At 47.4% G+C, this 20357-nt stretch overlaps 1 protein-coding gene across 1 annotated transcript in view; it reads right to left on the bottom strand.

Moving 5' to 3' along the window:
* Nucleotides 1-17914, bottom strand: part of GPR39 (G protein-coupled receptor 39) — a 205275-nt gene extending 187361 nt beyond the window's left edge. The window contains exon 1 of the mRNA XM_082689334.1: nt 16690-17914. Coding sequence (XP_082545460.1) covers nt 16690-17545 — 856 coding nt within the window. The 5' untranslated portion in view covers nt 17546-17914. The remainder of the gene's footprint in view (nt 1-16689) is intronic.
* Between the last annotated feature and the right edge of the window lie 2443 nt (nt 17915-20357).

Genomic DNA, 20357 nt, shown 5'->3' with positions numbered 1-20357 from the left:
TGACAAGACACTGTCTGGAAAGTACTCAGAGCGCCGTGCAGACAAGTACAATATAAATCCAAAATGTCATTTTAACGTTCTCATTATTATTATTAAAATGGGCAAAATGGAGAGAACACGATTTCAGCGCCGTGAGTTTTCATGGGTGTCGGGAATGTGGATTCTGGAAACAGTTGGTTACCACAGTGCCGGCATCTCAAATCAAGCAGCGCGGCGTAAGTAATTTCTCAGGCATCAACTTTGTTTATTTCACATTGAAAGTCATCTTTCCCTCCCCGGGGCACAGTTTTTGTGTGTGTGTCTTTGGAAATAAAGCTCAGCTTGATGACACTCTTCCAAAATTTCATTTTGATATATATTGATTGTCCCGGCCAATAACACCCTGGCCTTACAGGTGCGTGAAGAAAACATCAGCGTGTTCGTTTCTCAACAGCTCCCGCCCGGAATGGGCTATGTGCGGGGCCTGGAGCTGCTCCTGCTTTTCCAGTAACTTCCCACTGAGGAAAGGTCAAAAGCAAACAATTTCAGAAGGGTAGGGACCCCAGGGAGCTTCTGAGCCGGAACTGGTCCAGCTGGGATGATCACACAGCTAGGGCTACCCGAGAATGTTCCAGGGGCTCTTCAAAGCCATCAAGAATCACCTTTCCTGAGAAGTGAAGGCCAGGGCGGGGGTGAGGGGGTGGTGATCGGAGGTGGAAACGAACCACGAGAGACTGTGGACTCTGAGAAACAAACTGAGGGTTTTAGAGGGGAGGTGGGTGGGGGGTGGGTTGGCCCAGTGATGGGTATTAAGGACGGCATGGGTTGCATGGAGCACTGAGTGTTATACACAAACAATGAATCATGGAACACTACACCAAAAACTAATGATGTACTGTACAGTGTCTAACATAACACGATATTGATTAATTAATTAATTAATTAAATTTAAAAGAAGAATCGCCTTTCCTGGGCTGCCACTGATACTCTGTGAAAAGAAACCACAAACATATTTACGCTGCACCAGACAATGCTGTATGATGGAGTGAAATGCAAACACCCACGCATCTTTATAGCAGAGAGGAGACTTCACAGATTTTCCATTCCATGAAGTGCTGGAGACTAGAACCCAGATTGCCCCTTTTGTGTTATACCTATGGCGACTTTTCAGACAAACTCAAGTTCACCACTGCCCCCCACCCCCTGCCACTGCCCAGGCTACCTTGAAGATATAAGCTGAGATGCATGGAGGTTGATACACCCCTGGGCTTGCAAGAACTAAACCAAGTTCTCTCCAGTCCCTGACCAGAACTCTTACTGCAACATGACAAGGTCACTATAGGAAACTAGATTTTATGGAGGACCTACTGCATGCCAGCCTCCGCTGACTGAAGCCTCCACTGACTTCCCACTGAAGCTCACATCAGCCCTTAAGGTTGACAGCTGTCCAACTTAGAGATGATGAAATTGAAGTTCTGAGCCACTTTGCCCAAGGTCACACATACTTCGAAGGGATGGGAAGATCAGAATGTATGCCTTTTGTCATGTTCCATGGCATTTCTTCGTAGCTTGGGAGTAAAGCTCATGGACCACATTCAATTTGTACTTTCCACATTCATGTGCCACCTTAGAGTGGACCCAGAAAGGTCCTTCCAGAATACTGGGTCCTCATCCCTAGAATCCATAAATGTTACCTGATAAAGAAAAAGGATCTCAGCACATGCGATTAAGCTAAGGATATTGATCCAGAGAGATAATCCTGAATGAACAGTATGGGCCATAATTCCACAGATGGACCCCTAGGAGAGGGAGACACAGAGAGATCGACACACAGAGGAAAAGATGACGTGAAGACGACGCAGGGAGAGATTGGAAGATGCAGGCCCTGGAGACTGGAGTAATGTGGCCACAGCCAAGGAGACCAGCAGCCACCAACCACTGGGGGAGTCAAGGACAGGGAGTTCTTCCTCTGAGCCCCCAGAGGTTTTGGGTCCTGCTGCCATCTTGATTTGGGCCTGGTAAACCAGACTTCAGACTTCCAGCCTCCAGAACTGGGAGAGCACACATTTCTGCGTCCTAAGCCACGTGTATGGGACTTTGTGACAGGAGTCACTGGAAAGGAATACAGCACTCTTGCCATCATCACACTACTCAAGACCAAGTATTTGTGCACGTACAGTCCTGTCCACTGATGGTGAAGGCCACGCAGGTCCCACTCCCACCACCTGCTCTCTGCCCACAGCTCACACCAGGCTCCCCAGAGAAGGCACGAGGTGCTGGCAACTCCCGCCCAGGAACCAGCACCAGGAGGAGAAACGGAAAGACTGTGCTTTGGAGAGACCTTACTTCTCACCATGCTAGGAGAGCAAACAGTGACTGCACCAGGAATGGCATCTAGCTGATGTAAAAAAAATCAAAGACTGATCCGGGTTCCAACATGAAACTAAAACATTTGCTCCACAAAACTCTTCACAAGTGACTTTTTTCCTTCTTAAATAACATTTTTTATTTCCTTAAGGCAATGCATGAGCTCACTTACTCCCTAGTTTGCATGGTAAATACACTTGACCTCAAAGGTGGGCTTCTATGCCAGAAACAAGGAGTCCTGGCTGAAGGCTAGCATCATGGGAACACCTAAGTGGAAAATGCCCGAGGAAGCAAAGGGCACGTGTGACTTGGAGGCACAGCCGAAGACCTTTGTGTTCCAGGCTGAGGTCCAGATAGAAACTGGTTTTGTGGTGATGTCAAACTACAGTCTAATAACTGGTCAGTGGCCCAGGTGAATGGGTCAGGTTCCCAGGGCGGAAACCCGCCTCCTGGATTTGGCATTAACCAGCCTCCCAACAGCCGCGGTTTGGAAGGGACAGACTCTGCTACTGGCCCCTGGTCCCCGTCCCTCCAGCCGGCTCGCACACTAAGATGATCTGACCCCTGGGAAACATCAGCAAGGGGCAGGAGGAGGTAAAAGAGACAACCCACAAGAACAGAGTATGGAAAAACTTAACAATGTTGGCACCAGTCTCCAAGTTTCATAAGGCTCTGCAGGGGTTCTGTAGTCTGTGTTCCAGAGCTTGGTCACCGGCTCTCCTGTGGGGACCACACCTCTTATCACATGGACTCTTGCTGGCACTGTCCCATTTCGCAGCCTCCTGAGGGAGCATAGCACAACTCGGGCCAGCCTGGGAAGAGTCACCCCCGAGAATCTGACCTTGGCTACAGCGACAACAATGGAGGATGCCTGAAGCTAATCTCACCTTGATTAAGCTTGAGCCCAAGCAGACTGTCCCCAAAGTTCTTCCCCTAGAAGATCCCTGAACAGCCTGGTTCTTTAGCCTTCCTCTGTCTCTGTGAGCTACTCCTTACACTTCCAGAAATTATCCTTTACTTCTGAATAAGTTAGGATCAAGTTTTGTGGCTTGTAGTCAAAGAACCTTGGGACAACCACCAAAAAGATCTCCAGGCCCAGCCTGCTTTTCCAGGCCCTTACCTCCCCGGCTCTCAGCCCTGGCCCCATACTGGCATCACCTACAGAGCTGATATAATACAGACGCCCAGAGCCCCATCCCCAAAGACTTTGATGTAAAGGAGAGGCACAGTTTAACACTTCACACATGGTTCTGTGTATCAGGGTTGAGACTTCACACATGGTTCTGTGTAGCAGGGTTGACAACTACCACCTCCCATGGAGCTGAACAGCCAAGCCTGTCCATTTGCCATCATTAGGACCCATGGCACCAGCATCCCGTCCACTCCCATGCTCCTCACTTTGCCTCCCCTGCCTGCAACATACACCAGGGCAGCATTAGTCTTCCTGCACTCCTTCTTACCACTCCTCTTCTCTAAAGCCTTTCGTGATTCCCTATTGCCTCGAATAGGTACTGTGAATCCTTTATCCAGCACTTGACTTCCCTTTTATAAGACGCCACCTAGTTTCCAACCCAGATTCACTATTCACTGCTCCCCGTTATGCCCCCAACTCTAATTCCAATTGTTCTATTACCTGTTGTCTAGACATACAGAGTCTTTAGTGCAAACAACAAAGTCCATTCCAGTTTCAACGGGAAAAGAAGCTAACAGGGTTTCTTGTGGAGTTTTGTTTGTTTGTTTGTTTGTTTGTTTTTGTTTTTACATAAGCCCTGGGAGGGCCAGAGAATTGCGTATGCAACCAAGAATCACATCAGACTAACCCACCAAAATGCCCATGGAGACCCTACCCACAGAGGCACTGCCAACACCAGGCCTAGGATGTTATCCTTATTTCTTCCATCTTTGCTCTAAAAGTGACTCTGCTCTCTCTCAATGACACTTTGTCACATACTGGCCCTGTTCCCAAGGAGACTCCATGCGGTTGCTGCATCTTTCCATCACTCTCTTCCAAATGAGCATCTCATGCAAGTGCAAGTGATTGATGCTGCCCAGGCCCCATGCAGCACCTTAGCTGCAAGGGATGCTGGGAAAGCAAGCTTCTGACCACTACCTTTGGGAAGCTGGACTTAAAGAGAGGGAAATCCTCCAAACACAAGAAGGATATTTAAATGCTGCCAAGTAGACTAAAAGCAAGACAAACATACAATAGACTTGGAATTGTGGGTTTTTTTTTTTTCTTGTCCATCCCTCACTGTCTGCAGAAAAGTTTCCCAGCTAAAAGACATCCTCTCTTAAGAGACTGTCTTCCTGTTTAGGCAAAGAACATGGACGTTGGAGTCAGATCCTAGCTGAAATCTCAGTGGGTGAAGACCTAGAGCAATCTTGAGAAGTGGATATAATTCTACCCTCATGATGGTGCTGTGATACACAGGCTGGCCCCTAGGCTGGCTGGTCCCAGTCTAGGTGCAACTTTGGCAGCACAGTGCTTGAATCTTCATACCATATGAGAAAAGGAAGGGCCTCCCTCCCCCATCATTTGACTAAAATTGAATATTCACCACTATGCAAATGAAGGCTAGGGTCCAGATTTTTTTTTTTTAAATAATGTGGGGGTACATGTGTGGCTCAATCAGTTAAGCTTCCAACTGTCGATCTCAGCTCAGATCTTAATCTCGGGGTTGTGAGTTCAAAGCCCACACTGGGCTCCGCACTGGGCATGAAGCCTACTTAAAAATAAACAACCACACAAACAAATAAACTAATGTGAAGTTCCTTGAAGGCCAAGTATCCTGGGCAAATTCCTATGTGTAATAACTACACAGCAAGCTATTCATAGTTCTGATTACAAATGGTGAGTTAGCCATTCCTAGCTCATCCTTTTCTGCTCCTTTTGAGTTAAAGAATGCTCTCTGAGTAGATAAAAGTATGAGAACATATTTTTAACATATGTACCAATCACAGGGTTCTGCTTACAATACAGATCATAATTCAGTCGGTAGAGGGTACAGCTCAAAATTCGTCATTTTACAATTTCCCAGTTGATGCTGATGTTGCAAATCCATACACCACACCGTGACTACCATAATTGTAGACATCTCTGGGGTGAGTGAAGTCCACTTAATTATTCCATGGAAAATTCTGGAGCCCAGAACCAGCGTACTTCAAAAACAGCCACTACTCCCACCCTTCATCAGGAGTATTTTTAGGTTTCCTTCTATAAAATTCCTTGATGCCCCAACTCTAGAAATACCAAGCTCCTTGAAGGGGGAAATCAGTGTCTTGATCTCTGCAGTCCAAATGAAACCTTGCACATTTTAGGCATTCATAAATACTTGAGGAATAAACCATCAAAACAAAACTCAAAGGCCTGCTGGAGCAACAGCCAAAAGTCAGTCCAGGAAGGCCTCCCAGAGGAAGTGAACCTTCCAAGAGATTTAGTAGTGAGAAAACCCCAAGGCCAAGAAGGAAAACAGATTGCTCCCACGGAAGTTTTTTTTATCCTCTGGAAAACAACCCTCAACCACCAAGGCCTCCCATTTGCCTCCCCTGGAGGGACAAACTTGAACTCAAAAAACAGTGACAACCCATCAGCTCTCCTTTAAATAAACAAAATATGCAGCTGTCATTTCAACACGGTATTTAATCTTTCAGAATTGCTGCATATAAAAAGCAAACCCATGAATTTCCCAAAAAGCTTTGTTTCTGCTGAGTTTATCATGTCCTCCAAAGAATAATAACACATAAAGTCAAAGACCAAATGACTTCAGCTCTACCCAAACATCCCGTGTGCGGTGTTTCATTTCTAAGGTAATTTGGATTTCTTTCCCCTTCACTAGAGAAAGAAGATGGCTCTTCTCTACAAGTTCAATGAACCTCATTGCTCCCAACTGGGCCTGACTCCCATTTCTGCATGCCTTTGGGTTCATAGCCAGTTAGACATTTAACAAGTACAATAGCAATCTGACACCACCGCCCTGCCTCCTGATCCCCATCTGTCAGATGCTGGTAACACCACTGCTCTCCAAGTACCCAGCCACCCTTGAGATGCATAAAGCCACTTAAGGAGACATCTACAAAGCCCCCAGCTGCCAGAATGGCTCTTACAGGAAGTGCAAAGAGGAAATTTTGTCAAGTTTTTCGGTTGGCAGAAACCCTCATGTCAGAAAATGGTAAAGTTTGTTAGTCCAAGACATCTCTCTTGTCAGACTGGCTTTCAGCATCGGGTTTGGCTCCCTCCCCCGCTTTTTCTACTTGGAGCTGGTGAGAGAGGCTCCAGGAAGCAGCAAAGCAGCCCAGACATTCCTTGCTTCACCAAACATTGATTCAGCACCTACTAAGTGCCAGGCTGTGAGGAAAAAGAGCTACCGGAAGGATGATAATTAGAAGATCAATCCACTACAGTCTTCCCCTTTGACCACTGAGATTTCCAAGATTCCCAAAACTCCAGCTGGTGGGACTCAAACCCATACATTCTGAATTTGCAAATAAGAATCTAAAAATTTAATGAAAACTCTTTTTTTAAGACTTTTTTTTTATTTATTGGAGAGAGAGCATGCAGAGTGAGAGAGAGAGAGAAAGCAAACACAAGCGGGGCGTGGGGATGGGGCAGAGGGAGAAGCAGGCTTCCCACCAAGCAAGGAACCCAATGGGGCACTTGGTCCTAGGACCCCAGGATCATGACCTGAGCCGAAGGCAGGCGCTTAAACGACTAAGACAACCAGGCACCTGTGTAATGAAAATTCTGCAGTGCCCTGGACCTTGGTAAACATCCTATTCATGCAACACTTCATAGAGGGTCAGTAAATGGAAGTAAATCAAAGAATGGCCGGGCCAAGAGTGCAGTGTTTGGAAGGTGAGCCTTATCAGAGATACAGTTCTAGAGACTGGGCCTGGGTTCAAAGAAATAACTGAGGCAGGACATATGTTTACCCTGGAGCCCCCTTATCAGAGCTCAGGGAATGTATTCATTTTTAACTGTTACATCATAACTTAATGCAAACCTGGTGGCTTAACACAAATCTATTTATTAGCTCACAGTTCTGTAGCAGAGAACTCCAGACACAGCACGGCTGGGATCTCTGTTCAGGCTCTCAAGTTATTGGCCAGGTTGAGTTCTCTTCTGGACGTTCTTGGGGGAAATCTGTCTGAGCTCATTTGGGTCCCCACTATCTTACTGGCTCTCGGCTCTTCTGGGGTACCTACATTTCCTAGCAGGGATCCCCTTACACTCTGAAACCATGTGGAGAAATTCTTGCTCATCAAACCTCTCTATCAAACCCCTCTGAATCTCTGACTTTCCCTGTCTCTGACCTCTAGACCCAGATTTAAAGGGTCATGTGACTTGATTAAGCCTACAAGGAAAATCTCCCTATTTCAAAGTCAACGGATTTGGGACTGAATTACTCCTGCAAAATCCCTTCATGGTAACCCCTCGATTGAGTCAGGGGAGCAGGTGCATGTACACCAGAGCCCAGGAACTTCCAGAGCCATCTGTGATTTCAGCCTACCACAGGGGAGGAGAGGAAAAAGGCAGATAAAATCACAGTGACTTCCCGAGGGTCAAAGTTTATGTGTTTTCCCTCCTTTCCGGGAGCAGCCGCCGGTGTCAGGGGATTTCAATCCCTGAACCTACAAAGTGCACAGCCACTGTGTCCTCACTCCCTAAGTAAGGAAGTTTGAAAAAAAAATGAGTGTGCCCTGTCCTTGGTCTCAGGGAGCTCCAAGAATAGTCGGGAAAACACATCTCCGCCCTGATTTGAGAGATGTCTGAGATGGCTCGTCCTTTTTAGGGAGTCCAGTGTGGGGGCCTTCAAGGAAGAAGTAGGGACTTGAAATTGTGAAGAAGGCCACTGCACCACAGAGACGGTTAGAGATACCCCGTCCTAGCTCGGCAACCTGGTGCTGCCTCCTGACTTGAGCCAAAGCAGTACTGGGCAGCTGGAGTGTCTGTGCTGGGAAAACCCGAGGCTGAGCGGAGGGAGAGTCAGTCTCCGGCTGTGGAGGCCTGCAACACCCGCAAGACTGGAACAAACCAAGAGCCAGAGCTCTGGCTGATGGCAGGAAGAATTAACTGGCAACAGCTCTTCTACCAGGATTGCGGCCCAAGGAAGGGTTTTCTCTTTTTCAGTCGGGGAGCATGTCTCGTCTCCAACCTCAATGCAAGAAATGCCGTCTCTGCGAGGGCAGCACCTTCCAGTTGACTGTACTGCTCTGCTCCTTAACACTCTCCACAGGCTTCCAAGGAGAAATTTCAAGCCCCTTAGCTTTGGTCTTCCCTGGAATTGGCTGTGTGGTGGGGGAGCTAGGCCACCAGGCTGAGCTGGACATCCATTCAAGGAAGACATACACAGCTTAGAGGCCCATTTTCCCCCCTTCCTAAAGCCTGGCTTTCATGACAGTTGGCTAGTTGGAGAGGTCAAGCAATCCAGCTTCTGGCCTGAAAACAGATCAACCATGCGCCTCCGTACTAGGCAAGTCCTGCGTCTTGTCCTCCTCCTCCTCCCCCACCCCCGCTCCAGGGCAAGAAGCCTCGTGACTCAGACAGGAAGGAGATGTTTACAAGTACATACAATTTAAGGAGAAGAGAAAACACGTGTTGAATGTCTTTTTAAATATGACCCTCGGGATGCCTGGGTGGCTCAGTTGGTTGGACGACTGCCTTCGGCTCAGGTCATGATCCCGGAGTCCCGGGATCGAGTCCCACATCAGGCTCCCAGCTCCATGGGGAGTCTGCTTCACTCTCTGACCTTCTCCTTGCTCATGCTCTCTCTCACTGTCTCTCTCTCAAATGAATAAATAAAATCTTTTAAATAAATAAATAAATAAATAAATATGACCCTCACGGCATCCCACTTCCCTTGACCCTGAGTCCCCCGCCCCCTTAACAAGTAGCAAAGGGGCCTTCTAGGAACTCACTGTGAGCGCTGTCTCCCTGCATTAAGTCTGGTTAAACAGAGCTTAACAAGGACTGTTAAACATCACCCTAATCACTTTCATTTCACGTTTACTTCTGGCAGGTACATATGGTGAAAGTTGGTGCCGGCCGGCCAATTCACACAGACTACGTCTTTGTTCAGGAGACAGAAAATCCAGAGTGTCCTCCAGGGTGGCCTGACTCCCTGGGAAACTGGGAGGAAGCAGATTCTTTTGAGGTACGAGACGAGTCTAGAGGAGCACATGCCCGAGGCAAGACAGAGTATCACTTCCCAATGCAAGCTGAGATCCTTCCATTTATTTGTTCTGCCCCACAAACAGCCGTTGCACACCCACTGTGCATGGGGACTGTCCTGCGACGGAGGTATAGTGTTGAGCACCATTAGGGAGAGCTCCTGCCCTCAAAGAATTCGAAGAAAAACATCAATCAAATAATCTCACAGTTCAACTCGTAAAAGAAAAATCAGGAAAAAAGAAAGTAAAGAGGAAAAGAAATAAAAATAAAATCGTGACTGTGAGTCTTGTTTCAAGGGAAGTTTAGTCATGTCTGGGAGGAGGAGCCAGGCTTCCTGGGGAGGGGTGGGCAATCTGAAGATGTTAACTCGATGAAGGGGCCAGATGCGGGGGCAGGTAGAGTACTGAATGAGACAGAAAAGTATTTCAGCCCGGAGAGAGAACGTGCAGCAAGGTCGGTGGTAGGAGGGAGCCTGACCATGAGTCGTTGAAGGGGGCCAGTGGGGTGGAGCAATTAAGGGGTGTCATGGACTGAATCATGTCTCCCCAAAATACATACGTTGAAGCCCTAACACCCGCTGGGACAGTGTATGGAAATGGGACCTTCAGCGAAGTAATTAAGTTAAATGGGGTCGTAAGGGTGGGGCCCTAATGTAACAGGACTAGTGTCTTTATAAGAAGAGATACCTGAGGTGTATCTGTCTGTCTGTTTGTCCCTCCCCCCGTGCATGCACACAGAGGAAAAGCCAAGTGAGGACTCCGTAAGGAGACAACTACTTGCAAACCAGAAACCAACTCTACCAGCACCTTGATCTCAGATTTCTAAGCTTCTAGAAAGCTTAAAGCTCAAGCAGATAGTAACTGTGGTCTTTTGTCACGACAACCATTCCCACTAAGATAAGGGGAGGACTGCCCTCCATCACGTTGGAGAAGCAGCTGACCACGAGGGGTCTGACGTGCAGGATGTTGATCCTTGACCTAAGAGTCATGGGAAGCCATTCAGAGGTTCAGATTTGATGGGGCTGGGGTTGAGGGTGTCAGTTGAATCCCAGTGGCTCTGGCATGAAGAAGGACAGCTTGGACAAGGGCAGGAGCCCATGCAGCTAGCTATTCCTCCACTGAGGACACATTAATTCGAGATCCCTCACCCGGAGAGCACACTTGTTGGAAATAGACAAAGTAGGAAAGCTCATGCTCTTCTAAGGTGCTGGCAAAGAATGGTGCTCTGCAGAGAGAGGGCCCAGGTATAGCTGAACATTCATCTGTTTACAAGACCTAACAGCAGCAGTGATGACCAGTCTTCCCTCCGGGGCAAAGAAGGCAAGGACTAGAGGTCGAGAGTTGATCGGGTTGTCCCAGGGTTTCAGAACAGCAGCAGAGGTGGGCCCAAGGAAAAGGCAGTGAGAGATGATAGCATCATTCAAGTGGATGGGGATCTTGATCAGGGTACTGGACAGGGGACCTTGTCTAGTGGGGCAGGATGGGGATGCATGACTCCTAATTCAATATTCCTCCTCTGTGCTGTCTCCACTCACAAATGGCTTTTATTCTGAGTGGTTTTAGCATTAATAAGCTGAATACTTTGCTTGACTGAGGCTTCTGCTGCCTTATTACACTTTGGCAGCCCCCATGAGGCATGCAACTAAGACAGATGAACAGGAAAGCTAATGAATGGGGACTGGGATTCCAATATCGCCTTCCACAGGAACTATGCATCTCTCCAGCAGAGAAATGAAATCTTTGAGACAGCCTGATTATAAAAATAAAGCAGCATTATTATATTTGTCTGCCAGGCTGCTCACAGGACACTTGCAATTTATGACAGAGATCACAAATAGAAAAATACACATGAAATACTATTTATTACAACCACATCTACTCCAATAAATTCTTTTCCAGAGTAGAGGCGGTAACCTGAACACTTGAGGCAAAACTTTTTCCTGCAACATCCAAACATTTGAGCCAAAATAATATCTTACATTTAAAAAGTCACTAAGTTCATTTTGATGGTATTTCCCCATGAGACTGCACCAGCAATAGGTCTTTATGACAAAGAAATAGCCTTTGATAAGAAATTTAATGACATAAACATGCTTGTAAGACCAGTTTTAAACTAATCAAGAGAAAGCAAGTTCAGTTGACCCCTAAAGAGGTTAAGAACACCAACCCTTATGCTCTCAGAAAGCTGCATTCAACTTTCTTTTTTAAAAGCATATTCATTTATTTATTTATTTATATTATGTGATATTTGTCACCATACAGAAGTATATCATTAGTTTTTGATGTAGTGTTCCATGATTCCTTGTTTTGCATATAACACCCAGTGCTCCATTCAGTACATGCCCTCCTTAATACCCACCACCAGGCTCACCTATCCCCTTACCCTCTTCCCTTCTAAAACCCTCAGTTTGATTCCAGGAGTCTGTAGTCTTTCATGGTTCGTCTCCCCTCGATTTCCACCCCTTCATTTTTCCCTTCCTTCTCCCTCTCCTTGCTATTCCTTATGTTCTACATATAAGTGAAACCACAGATAATTGTGTTTCTCTGCGTGACTTATTTCACTTAGCATAATCTACAGTTCCATCCATGTTGATGCAAAAGTTGGGTATTCATCCTTTCTGATGGCTGCGTAATATTCCATTGTATATATGGACCACATCTTCTTTATCCATTCATCTGTTGAAGGGCATTCAACTTTTGAGTCTCCCCAAACTAAACTAATAGCCTAGTTTTATCCAGAAGGCTTACCAAAAACAACCAGATGATTAACCCAAATTTTATATATTATATGCATCATATACTGTATTCTTACAATAAAGTAAGCTAGAGAAAAGGAAACACCATTCAGAAAATCATAAGAGAAAATACACTTATGGTATTGTACTGTATTTACCAAAAAAAAAAAAAAAAAAAAAAACCCACACACACATTGTAGCGGACCCACACAGTTCACACCCTGTTGTTCAAGGGTCAACTGTATTTAAAATTCGTTTGGCCCCTTAGAACCATCTTAAGGCCTCCATTTTCATGTAATCAGTTGATATATACTAGGGTATAGGGATTGATTTTTCAATTACTTCTATTTTGCGGGAATGGTCTGCACACAAGGGGCAGAATTTCATGAAGTTGAGACAGGGGAGCTAGAGAAACACGAATCACATGGCAAGTCACTAACAAAGGAAGGTCTGGCCAAATTAGACCAGTTAATCCTGAAAGAATGGAAAATTGACAAGAATGATGCCAGGAGAGGCCCTTCAGTGAGGATGATTTGAATAGCAAAGAATTTGGAGAAGCCCTTGGGAGAAAGTCCTCTTTACCATCTTGCTGAGAAAATCAAACACAAAGACAATCACGTAATTTTGTCAGAAAAATTATGCCCTCAAAAAAAGCCGCACTTCTATCATTCTGGAAAAATTATTATGAGAATTAACATATAATTATAAGCTATGTTTCATAAAACAGAAGACAAATTTCTTTTCAGGAATTGCCCTTTCATTTTTCATGATGAAGTCCCAATCAGACCTCTTTCCACATCAAATTTGGGACTCAGTTCTAAGGAGCTAACTTTAACAGTTCCTTTGAGGTAGTAACTGTCCTCGGATAAAGAGGACCTACAGTCACCATCGCAGCTGCTCCTCCTCAGCCCCTCCTTTTTGACTTGCACACACAGGAGACATGAAACCCAGAGGATGCAATTCTCAGCTCATTTTCTCTTCTTCTCCTTGGGCACCCCACACATACCTAAATACACATCAACCTTCTTTTTAGAGCGGTCCATTATAGCAGCAACTCTTCATCATTTTTCCACCCAGATACACATGATGGATGATATCCATATTCAAGACATTCTCCCACGAGTAACCCAAGTTGACATTGCAATTCCTGCCCCTACACTCAATTCCCCTTTCCCTGACTCAGGAGAGCAAATTAGAATGCAAAGGTGTGTCATTATTATAGAGTTCTAAACCTTGTATGATGTTTCTGTAATTTTGTAATTTCACGATTATCTATAGAACTTTTTTTTTCTAGGAGGTAAGTAAAACCAAGTCCCAACCACCTTAAGCTCTTGAAAGTTACCAGTTAAAACGACACGTCTTTCAAACTTCTCTGTTGTTCCACTTCGAGTGGGTGACATTGGACAGTAAGCCAGGTGTGCAACAGATGCAAACCTGGTGAGTTCGAGGACCCAGAGGGGACACACGGTGTGAATAACGCCAAGTGAGGGTCAAAAAGATAAAACGGAAGGTCTGGGAAAACCTTTGGAAAAGAAGGTTTCTATTGCATATTCTGAGTATCCAAGGAATAAAGAGCCAAACACAGGGGTTCTTCTTCTCCAGACTAACAAACTCTCCTTGGCATCATGCAAGTATTACCGCGGCCATATTTGCTGTAACCATCCAAAAGGAAATATGCCTCCCACTGGTTTCTCACTGAGCTGACAAGAGGCAAGAGACTCACATTTCTCAGACTGTGCTCTTCTACATTGTTATCGTTTTTCCTGCAAACTGCTTGAGAACCGGGAGGCGCCCCCACCTCTCTTTCTCTCCCTGACTTCCCAATTTGTTTTCATGATCTGCCCAGCCCAGCACCTCGACCAGACTGAGGCACAATAGCAAAAGTGCAGAAAGGAAAATTAATATTTTCTACATAGACTCCCTCATCTTGGATAGATTTATGAATTTTGTTTCTGTTGTGCAGAAGTTAGCATTTTTAACAATGAGGGGGAAAAATCCTTAATTGTTTTTTTTTATTGCCTCAAGAGCTCGAAAGACATCTTGTGCTATGTCGTCATTTACATTTCACATTAAAAGCAAAATATGTTTGAAAGGAGCAAATATTTGTTTTAATTTGATACATCTGTTAACTGAAATGCTAAAAAGACAGCTAAATCACTATACTAAATTCAGCGATTTGTAAACAACTTATATATTCCGTTGTTCTGGGTTAAAAATGCCCCAAAGCCCAAGTTTTATGAAACCCACCAAGTAAATTGCATTGTATTAATCTGATGGAAGCAGGCCATGATTTCTTCCTCTTCACTCCATTAATTTATTTCCTAACTTGAGTTAATCAGTGAGGTTCCTATTTTTAAAAGCTCTTTGAAATTCATTGGGAGAGGGGGACATTTGCAAGAACTGCTTTGAAAATCTACTGCAGAGGAAATTTACAAACGGTAAATTCCCTCAAGACATTATCGCACATTGAGCACCTGATTGCCAGTCAACAATCTTTATGCCTGGGAAAGCAGTGGGCAATTAATACACAGTTGTTATAAGAAAGAAGGAGAGAACTAGAAGGAAAGAATGAGAGCAGCAGGGAGAACAGACTCATTCCAGGCAATTGCTAACTGGATGAGATGATCCCCAAGGTCCTATTCATTTCTAGGTAAAAGTCTGTGGCATTCCAATTTGATGCTACAAAATGAAGACTGACTGCAACTTGCAATAATACCCACGGGGGGCGGTGGGGGGAATAAAAAAATACCCACTCTTCAGAGAAATAATAATAATAATAAGCCTACAGAGATTGGTCCAACAGAGAACAAAGACAAATCAATTATTTTTCCTTGGTCAAATGAAACCTTAATTCCTAAATTAGAGTGAGAGAGAGTACACTGTACTCAAAAAAGGGGGGGCAGGGGGTGAGAGGATGGATTAATGCACACTAAGGTATAAATTACTGCTAAAAGTTTAAGATACGCTGAAGGGCATATGGGGAAGAGAGAACTAGCTTTTCCATGAATGTTCAAGCCAATCTACTAGCTACTCATTCCTGGACTCCTCTGGGCGGCAGGAGGTAGGTGAGAGAGAGTGAGTTGGGTTGGGTGCCCTGCCCAAGTCCCCGGACGGATGTCAACACCTGCTACAGACTCCTTAAAGCCAACTTCCAGAAAAGCTGGCCCTAGGAGGCAGCAGCACCGCCAATCTAATCACCTTCCTTGTCAAAGTCCTGTTTTGTTTCATTTTCTGTTCAACATGAGCCTGTGCGAGCCACCCAGAGCCTCTCCTCTCCTGGCCCTGAGGAGGAAGGTCAGAATGTGGGAGCTGTACTTATTTGAACTGGATCTTCTCTTCTCTAAGCCTCAAATTCCTCCCCTCTGAGATGGAAATATAAACTACCTACTGCAGCCCCTGATGCCAAGTAGGCATCTAGAAATTGCAAACCCTCTCCTCTCATTTCACACAGACACAGGAAGTTTAAGTCAGCTGTAGGGACATAGCAGAACCCAAGGGCAGGCTCTTTCCATCCCTCTTCAAGCGCCTTCGAATTTCTCTCTCCTGTCAACCCCCTGGCCCTGAAACCTGTTACTCAAGTTTCCCACACCAAAACAAACAGCACCATGATTTATTCCTTTTCCTGATGCCACACTGGAAAGGGCCCTGTGGACCGTAAGCTCCTTCCTCCCTGACATGCGCAAGGACCCGACTTGAAATGTTTGCACCACAACAAAAGTTTGGAAAACAAACAGTTTTCTTGTCAAGGCATTGAGTATTTTGGATGATCAATCAAGTCCCAGAAATCTGGGACACCAGATTTTCTGGATCAGACAAACAGGCCGGCAGTCCCTGCCATGTTTCTCGGTTCTGATAAGGAACAAAACCACCACAGCAGAAACTCAAGCTCTATCCTGAGGAGTGTGTCTGAGAGCTCCAGTTTCTTAGGACTTGGGGTAGGTCACTGGAGGGGATGAGGGGGAAGAGACTGTAGCTGCCGCCTGGAGAGGGTGTGTTCCGGACGCTTGCTTCTCCCAAGGAGGAGAAAAACGGGAACAAAATCAAATTGCCTGGGGAAGGTTCTCCAGGGTAAAGAGGGCTGGAGAAGAACTCTCCCTTTTATCTCCACAGAACTTCCCAGAGGGCTTTCACCTCTCCCCGTTACCTATATTGTCCCTCAGTATGTTTAACTCCATTTGACTCAAGATATTTTGTGAGTCACAGAGCTGCTGTTCTGGAATGCGCGCAGATGCTGACTCCTGGCCTAGTGCTCTTTTCACTGCATCCCAAGTTCCCAAAACATACAAAAGAAACCCTCAGAGGTTCCGATCTATGCCTCCTCAGTCTCAGCAAAGGGAAATGTACACATTTAAGGCCACACCTGTGGTTCTGAAGAGCACAGGCAGTGGCGGGTGGGGGGAGAGGGAAGCCAGCGCCCAGGTGCCCTCCACCCAGGACTCACTCAGGAAGATGATGGTCTGCCTCCTGGCTGTCCTGCTCTCCTCGCTCTCCGACTTCTTCAGCTGAGGCTGCTGTCCCTTCCTGGTGCCTCCAGCCTGGCCGCTCCTCATGAGCACCTGCATCATGTTCCAGCACATGAAGGCCACGGAGACCAGGACCAAGAGGTAGATGACGAAGGCGCTGAAGATGCTGGACTGGAAGACGGTCCAGCGGCTGGAAAGGTTGGTACAGATGGACATGTTGGAGGTCTCCGGGCGCTGGTGGTGGTAAGTCTGGGAGCGATTGCAGGGCAGACCCCGGTGATTGGGCACGTTCGCTAGGGGGTACTCAATTCCCATGGCAAAAAGCAAAGGTAACGCCACCAGGGCGGAGGTGACCCAGACAAAGCCAATCAGCAGCTTCACCTGGCAGGGCCCCGACACAGCTTTGTACCTGAAGGGGTGGCAGATGGCCACATAGCGCTCAAAGCTGAGCGTCAGCACGTGGAGCAGGGTGGCGTAGCTGCAGGCCTCGAAGAGGAAAGTGTGAATCTTACAAGACAGGGCATAGCTGGGCGTGGTCAGGGGGTTCCAGATGATGCTGTAGAACTCCATGGGCATGCCAATGAGGAAGACCAAGATGTCCGAGCAAGCCAGGCTCACCATGTGATCCGTCACCTCCTTCTGCAAGTAGCCTTTCTTCTGCAGCACCTGCGTGACCCGAATGGTGACACTGTTCCCCACAATGCCCACCACGAAGATGGCCAGGTACACCAAGACGAGGGTGATTTTGATCCACGTGGCCACCTCGAACTCAGGGACATGGGTGTGATCTATGACATGGGAGCACTCACTGCTGGGGCCCCGGGGCGAAGCCATGAGGATGAAAACTGGGCCACCAAGTCCGAAGACCTCTTCGACTTCCCTTCCTCCTCCTCCCAGCAGAGCCCGGAGTTCTGGGCTGCAACTCACCAACGAGGGCCCAGAGCGTTCTCTTAATCACCTGGAAAAAGTAACTTAGTATTTCTGGTGCTTTCAGGGAAACTTCCTGGAGTAGCCCAACCTAGCAGGGGCCTGGGAGGCGCCTGGGGGTGGAGTTTGGGCAGTGTGTGCGCGTGTGTGTGAGTGTATGAGCGAGGCGGGGAGAGAGCGGAGGAAGGAGGGTCCAAGCTCCCGGCGCGGGGTGTGGCTCCTGCAAACCCCGCCCCACCCCGTAGCGTCCGCCCTTCTCCTCCCCGGCCACGCGCGGCCCCTGCCGGGCAGCCCTCCGCCACCGTCCCCGCAGCCTGCAGCTCGAGGGCCCCAACCCGCTCTCCTGAAGCGCCCACTCGGGAGCTGCTAGCGGCCCAGCGGTCCGAGATTAATCATTAACCTCCGCTCGCTGTGGTCGGCGGCCCCCGCGCTGACCCAGCCCAGCCGCGGGGTTTGACTCAGCGCGCCGGCACGGTCCCGAAACCGAATCTTGGCTCCGGAGCACCCGGCAACGGGTCGGCCCGCCGCCCACGCCGCCACAGCCGCTCCAGCTGTGACCGCCAGCCCCCACGCGCATTCCGGGGACTCGCGGCCCGGCGGAAGCTGGAGTTGCATGCGCTCCAAGGCCGAGGCTGGCGAAGACGAACATGCCCTCCCTGCCCGGCTCTCCCCTCAAATACTGTGCCATGTCAGCTCGGGGGCGGCTAGATCTGCGTGCCTGTCTCCGCGGCCAGCCGGTTGGCCCCGCAGCCCTGGGGAAGCCAGCAATTGCTCGCCTCCTCGGTGTCCTGCCTTCCGGCAATCGGAGTGTTCCCAGTGCACCGCTGGGCTGTGCGCTCCCTCACGAAGTCAGCCCCAGGCAAGCTAATTGCAGCCCCATAAAAACCCTGCCTTTCTCCAAAGCCTCTAGTTCTACCGACCGCTCTGGCAGGCCTTGCTCGGAGGCACGGGAGGAGCGCCGCTCTTTCCTTCGGGTTGCGCTCTTTGGCGCAGGCCCTTCTCTCCGCAGAGGACAAGGGGAGTCTTTAACTGGGGACAAGTATATGCATAAGATGTCACACTTCTCCAGGTTGTCGCTGATGGGAAGCGCGTCCTTTCGCAGGAAGCTATGGCCAGGACATCAAGGCCATCCCAAGGGGGACATAGCATAAAAATGGCATTAAGGATCAGACCATTTTCCCTCTCTTCAGAGAGAGGAAAACCTCTCATGGGCTTATTTCAGCTTCTAATTCCAAAATCACAGATAATGGAGATGGGGCAGTAGAAGGCTGTCCTATGCACTGTGGAGTGGTCAGCTCCTACAAGGACCCCCACTGCCCTCCCAACAGTGATGGCCAAAAATGCCTCCAGGCATCCCAAATGCCCTTTAGGGGCACAAAATCACCCCAGTTGGAAAATCACCATCCTGAAGGAAGAAAATGGGCCCCCTTTATGTGTCCACCCTAAGGGTCTAGCTGAGGCTCTGTGCTAAAAACCATCCTTAAAATATCACAGCAACCACCCTGTGATGTGATTGTTTTAAAGATGAAGAAACTGGGTGTCCAGAGGATAAGTGCTTCCCCAAGACCATAAAAGAGTCAGCAAGGAGCCTGAAAATGATCTCAGACCTATCAAACCGTAAGCCCACACTCTTAACAGGGAAGGCATTTGGGGATCACCATAGGCACTATAGAAGTGAATCCTGAATGATTTGCATAGAGACACAGGGATTGTATTTTCTGAATCCAAACCTGGACACCTGGTCTGAGAACCTCAGGGAATATTTGATTTTGACACTGTTTAGGAAAAAAAAGAAGGGGGATTCTATGGCCAATGATCTTTACAATGAATATCATACCTGGTTATAGTTATTTAGTCTATTTGAGCTCTCTGCGTTAAATTACAAACTCCAAAGCCAAGAACTCTCTCTTCTCCTTCTCTGGCACCTCTCCACAGCTACATCAATACAATGTTTTGTTTTGTCAAACCACCCTTTTCACGTGTGCTATTTGACCTACTTGCTGGCTGGGAAATTCATAACTCATTTTCTTATAGTAATAAGGAACTGGACTGGGCTTAGCTACATGATCACCATGGCCTTAAAGTTGTCCCACAAAACACACGGGGTATGTGTGGACTCTTGAGGCTTTCTTAACTGCCCATCAGAATCCTCGATGGAGTTCTTTGCAAAAGGTGCTGGCTGTTTGCTATCGCAGAGAGCATGAGAAGCTCTAGAAAGAACCTTCTCACCAGCAGCAGCAGCAGCATATATACTCAACTTCAGCTCTGCCCACTTCCTTCTCCTCGACAGAAAACAAGCTGGGAAGCTCACAAGTATCCACCCCAGACCGATCCTTTGACCCCCTCCTTTGGCTGTTATTCCCTAAACCCCTATCGCATGCCAGGCATTTTCACATAATTCATTTCTTTCAATCCTCATGAGGCTAGAAGGAGGATATCATTATCCTGTTTGCAGACGAAGTGACTGCGGTTCAGGGGACCTAAGTGACCTGCCAGAAAGGGTCAGAGGTAGGATTTGAACTCAGTCTGCCTGGCACCAAAGCCCTTTCCACTCTGAAATGCTCTCTGTGTGTGCAGCACAAGGCTGTGCCAGGCTAGGCAGGGGCATGTTAGGGAAAGGAATTTTTGTTCTTCTCTCCCCAGCTGCAGCACGCCAATCATCCCGCAACATATTTGATAATTGCAATTTGTTCTGTTCAGACAAGATTTCCATTATTTG

Source organism: Mustela nivalis, assembly GCF_964662115.1.
Source record: "Mustela nivalis genome assembly, chromosome: 11".
Taxonomy (NCBI): domain Eukaryota; kingdom Metazoa; phylum Chordata; class Mammalia; order Carnivora; family Mustelidae; genus Mustela; species Mustela nivalis.
This window is presented reverse-complemented; position numbering and strand designations above follow the sequence as displayed.